At 40.3% G+C, this 5,767-nt stretch overlaps 1 protein-coding gene across 1 annotated transcript; it reads right to left on the reverse strand.

The window, feature by feature from the left end:
* Positions 1–6: 6 nt before the first annotated feature.
* On the reverse strand, positions 7–5,761 carry LOC122193949 (histamine H3 receptor-like; the record flags this gene model as incomplete). The annotated part of the gene is made up of 3 exons (XM_042894861.1): positions 5,544–5,761; positions 3,280–3,446; positions 7–351 (listed from the first exon to the last, which is right to left on the reverse strand). Coding segments are annotated over exons 1-3 (729 nt in total), but the record flags the coding sequence as incomplete, so codon positions are not given.
* Positions 5,762–5,767: the final 6 nt, after the last annotated feature.

The following is a 5,767-nucleotide window of genomic DNA, read 5'->3' on the forward strand; positions in this document are numbered from 1 at the left end:
TCCTCGCCTCAGCAAAAAACAAAACCTCCAGGACACACTGCTGCTCCCTGGAGACTCACAGTATTGAACGCTGCCGCGCCGCTGGCGTCTCTGGATGTTGTGGAAGATGCTCACGTTGAAGTAGGTGACAGAGATCAGGGGCACAAAGAACTCCAGGGTGGATGCACACAGGAGGAAGTACCAGTTGTTGAAGAACTCGGCATAGCAATGCCCTTCCTCTACCATGCTGCAGCCAGACACGTACTCCCAAAGGAGAACTGCCGGAGAGTAGAGCAGGAAAGCAAGAATCCAGATGGCCACCATCTTGACAACAGGGTTGGACATCATTCCCTGCTGGGCTCTGTAAGATACCTGTGAGAAAAGGACTTGTCACTTATTAAGGTAACTTGTTGGCACAAAATAATATTGGAAAAAAAAAAAAAAAAAAAATAAGTAATCAAGCCAAATACAGTATTTGTTCTTCAGATTCCTTGATGCTTAGAGCAACCTCTCTTTTCCAAGGCCCCAAAAAATGCTGTTAAGCTTGCTCATCAAATACTGTAGTTCCGCAATTTATTTTAATACATCAGGATTGGAGATGTGTAGAAGTTATGATGCCCTAGCTACTGCCCTCGGTGTAAAAGAGCATGGCTTCGTTTCATCATGATCACAGCAGGGTAGAAATGAGGAATCACTTTATGATTCATCAAATTCTCATGCTTGTAGGATAGTGAAAGCAGCTGCGGCTGCGCAGGCAAAAGCACAACTTTTCTGTATTAGACAGGTTGCTATGAAAAACTGCAAATACCAGACGATATAATTATTTCCTCTTGCCATAAAAGAAAAATCTATCCCCAACACATGCTTTAACATGTCTTCTTATTGAAACATTCCATTTCAACACTCACTTTACCTTGTAAACATCTTGTTGCATTGCTACAAAAGTTGATGTTTTGATGTCTACTCAGACTGCATTGATTTACCTTACAATCTATCTGTAAAAATCTATCTTTAAAAAAATGTTAGGAGTTAAAATTGTAGCATTCAAAGTTAAGAACTATCAACATTAAACCTATCCTTGTAACATTTCAGACAAACATTCTTGCTCTTGGAACTCAATCTTTTGACTCTCAAGATTATCAGCCAATGAGAAGCTGGACAACTGTATATAAGACATACTGTTAGACATTTGTCATCCCAGGCTTTACTGAGATTCAGAACTATCTTCCTCATCAACTTCCTATAGCACCCGCACGTCATAAAAATATTCATGAATGTTGTCTTCATTAATTTTCATATTAGGCATGAGCAGCATCACTGTCCAAATTTTATCAGTGAGTAGCAGAGTGATGGCACATTTTTACAGGCATTATTTCAGAATCTCAGTTTTAAACCTCTGAGCCTGATATTTCAGATTTCCTTACACCTTAAAGCACCAGTTCAGAGCACAGCTCCAATTCACTTCATCCGCAGTAGCAAATTTGCAGCCCTCTGCAAGACCACAGGCATTCCAATTTAGTAGGCAGATAACAGGAAGCTCAGCGTAACAACACAAAAATTGAGTGAAATGACTGGATCTGACCACATGTCAGTAGCAGAGGTGGATCCTGAGCTGATGAGGATGCATGACCTCTTTTGAACAAAAGGTTACACATTCTTGGACTCACTCCATTCTAATTCCCCAGAGGAGAAAAGCAGAAGGTGATTACATATGCAAAGAGCATCAACAGTGCTTAAGATCATGGGGTCTGGCTGAGTTGCAGAAGACTTTATAATTTACTTTTTTCACATTCTGAGCTCTGCAACTTCATTAATATATTTTAATACTGCAATTTGTTAAATACAGGGATTTTCATATTTTTTTCTTAAAAGAAAAACAAACAACTAATACCAACCAACCCTAAAACCAGAACACCAAAGAAGAGATACAAAGCTGTATCAGCACTTCCCAAACAAGAACCAACTGATCTTATGCACAGCTCATGTCACTCTAGCTAACAGACTCATCAAAAGTGAAGGATATTGGTTGTCTTCCATCTGAACACAATACCAAGAGCTCAAAAATGATGAAAATTAATTTTTAGTAGATATCTTCTGAAGAGGAATGATAGTACTCAAGGAACACCTCTCCCCTCTGCACATTTTGTTCCCTTCTTTTCACTTAGAAGGATTTATTTCCATACAGCTGCTGGTTGGCAGCATATGTCAGTCTCTTTTGGTGGTAACACAGATCATCATCTGTTCTCCAGTCAGTCCATCCTGTGTCTCTCTCCATATCCCCCTCTCCAAAAAAATCATAAAATCATTAGGGTTGGAAAAGGCCACTGAGACCATCTAGTCCAACCATCAGCCCATCCCCACCATCCCCACTAAACCGTGTCCCTTAGTGTCACATCCATACAGTTTTTGACCATCTCCAGTGACTGTGAATCCACCACCTCCCTGGACAGCCTGTACCACTGCCTCACTGCACTTTCAGGTAGGCAATTTTTTCCAATATCAAACCTGAACCGCCCCTGGCACAACTTAAGGCCATCATCTCTAGTTCTATCACTGTTACCTATGAGAAGATGCTGACCCCCACCACACCAGTCTCCTGTCAGAGAGTTGTAGAGAGTGATAATGGCTTGAGAGCAGCCTTGAGGAGAAGCATTTGGGGGTGTCAGTTGATGAAAGATTCAACATGAACCAACAGTGTGTGATTGCAGCCCAGAAGGTCAAGCATTGCACCAAGAGAAGCATGACTGGCAGGTCGAGGGAGGTGATTCTGCCCGCGCTTGACTCAATCCAGATTTCTTTTTTTGACCATTCTTTAATGGCTAAAGTCCAGGTCCTCCACACTCCCACATCCTCTGTAGAGTAACAAAATAATTTCTAGTCATGCAAAAGAAGGGAAATACTAAAATTATGAGAAAGACTTTATTTTTTCTCTAAATCCCAATGCCATAGCGCCTATAGCCAGGAAACGTGTAGAAAAACTCTTTTTTTCCAGTGTAGTTCACTGAAGAGTATCTGACAGAAAAAAATCTTCAGACGATTTAGTTGCTTATGTCTTCCTAATCTCTATGAAGTCTTTGCAAACTCTGCATACTTGGGAAAATTTCCAGAGGTGAGGAAAAGGATATCCAGGGTGACCTTTCTGCCATAGTTTCTCACCTATTACAATATACTGAAGCATCAGATTTTCTCCAGTACAGTAATAGTGCAACAATAAAGGCTGGCTTAGTTTCTGGGGTATTTGCAAATACTGAGTTTTACAAAAATCTCAAAATACATTAAAAAAATGAGAAATGTTCTTACCGCTTTTGTAACTGACAGGAAACGGTCATAGCTGATAAGGACAATGTTAAACACTGAAGCTGAACACACAAGGTAGTCCATAAGCAGCCAGAGCTTGCATAGGCCTTTTCCCAGGTGCCAGGTCCCTGTCAGGGCATAAGGGATGTATAGTGGCATGCAGAAGACACCTATGGAAATAAACAAATTGCATATCAGACAGCACCCCAGTCAGTGCTATGCAAGCACAGAAACATTTCCATGGTGTCTGACAAAAAAAAGTGATGCTGACTGAAATTACCAGGTGGAAGGCCCTGCATTCTCATGCAACCAATGAACACTTCACCACATTCCAGGCACCAGTGACATTCCTGTTTTAAGATATTTAGATCATTTTAGATTTAGTTCTTAATACACTACACGGCTGTAAAAGGTACCAAAGAGATTTTTGTAAGATTTTTAGGTAAATAGGAACTCTCAATTCCTCTTGTTCTCCCTCTCTACTGTGAATCAAGAGATCTCTGTATGCTAGTTATAGGGCCATAAGCAAAGATATGAAGCAGAAGTTGTTGAAGATCAAAAGACAGATTGTATGTGTTAGAAGAAAAAAAGAAAGGACTCTGCAAGAACAAAAATACATTCTTTTAGCAGTTAGAAATTTAAGATGATCTAGGCATATCCCAACTCTAAATTGTGTAGCTACAGAACTGAACTACAGATCAGTTTGATGCTTAAGTATGCAAAGCTTTTCATCAAATTCAGACTGGAAAACTAGACAAGTTCATCAAGAAAATGTGTGGAAATCAGATAATGCCAGGTAAACCATACTTCTTTCCTTGGCAGAGGCTATTTCATACTTCTCAGCTAGATGCCAGTACTTGTTCAGTGTGGTGCAAGACTGGGAGCAGGACAACAGGACACCATTGACTGGTTTTATAGTCACTGCTGTTTTTTCCTCTTGTCAACCATAAGGAGCCCCATCTTGCAGTGGGGGAACTGCTGCCATTGACAAGGGCTCAGGGAGAAAGGCTCAGGATCTTCTGCCTGGCAGAAGAGGAATTGAGAGCCACAGAGACAGGAATCCCAGCAAAGGACATGATAGGCTCAAGCTGATGTTTGCAGGACTCCCTTAGCCCTGCAGTTTGGTTCAGCTACAATGAGGTGTTATGACTCAGCAGCACCTATCCAGGTGATAAGACTGCTGAAGTTTCCATACAAAGCCTAGTGCTGTTTGAGAGTGAGACCAACAGGTGATAACGGGGTGCCTCAAGGATCCTTGAGGTACACCTGTACAGCAGGCAACAAGAGCTCTGCAGCACAATAAGGCAGTTAGAAGCTGGAAGAAGTCATCATCTTTACATGGGAAGGATTCCAAACATTATACAGAATAAAAACAGCCTCAGATTTTGTTGTGATATGACAAGTCAGAATACAGACTTCATGCAACAGCCACTTGTATCCATAACCATTCATTTACATATACATTTATTGCCAGGGACATTTAACAGTTCAGATAATTTCAATACATCAGTCCTCAATTGCACATTACACTAGCTTTTTAACTATAATTTTTTTCCCCTAAGTTTCACAATAAACTGTGTTCCTGCCTATATAGATATATAATAAGCATCTTGATTTGCTGTTTTTGTTTATTGATACAAACACATTTTTAAGAAATTTCTTAAGACTCTAGATAGTCCAATGTTCAGCAAAATATTTAAAAATATTATCAATCACTATTTAGTTGCAAACCTTAAGTAATTATCTGATTATTATGCTACAGTATACTGAAATAGAATATATTGACAACATATGCAAGATGCCCCAGATAATGTATACGGTGTGTGGTTTGATTATTTAGTCTTCAGTTGACTCATTACAGGCAACTCCCATTTTTTATTATTCCCTATTGCTTCACATATACTAGTGCTTGGGCTTTTTTTTTTTTTTTTTTTTAACTAAAACAACATTAAACATCTATTTACATAGATCAACTCTATCCCAGCCAAAAGCAGCTCCGACCCATTCCCTATAATATATTTCTGTAAATAAGGAACATTCCAAGTATTTCTATGAAAAATGATACATTATGTATCTCATTATGATGTATTTTGAGACACAATAAGCTGCTGAAACACTTAACACAGTTGTCATCATCATTTACCCTTCCCCATGCCACACAGCTGGGAAATATTTCTTCAAGAAGAAACCACCCACCTACAGAAGACACCCTGCTCCCCCTAAGAGTATTGGAAAGCAAACATTGCATGCTTCCCATTGCAACTTACCCACTGCAAAGTCAGAAATGGCAAGGTTGAGAAAGAAATAGTTACTCCGATGCCTGAGATTTCTGTCCAAGATGAAAGCCAGGATCACCAGGACATTTCCGAGGATCGTGACCAGAGCCAGCAGCACCATGAGCAGAGCCAGGAGCACCAACACACCCAGGGAAAACTGAGGGGTCGATGGCTGTGGGGACAGCGTCCCGTTACAGGGTCCCATCATGCATGGA

Source organism: Lagopus leucura, unplaced genomic scaffold (assembly GCF_019238085.1).
Source record: "Lagopus leucura isolate 7727_CA_CO unplaced genomic scaffold, USGS_WTPT01 38883-0_obj-0_obj, whole genome shotgun sequence".
Taxonomy (NCBI): domain Eukaryota; kingdom Metazoa; phylum Chordata; class Aves; order Galliformes; family Phasianidae; genus Lagopus; species Lagopus leucura.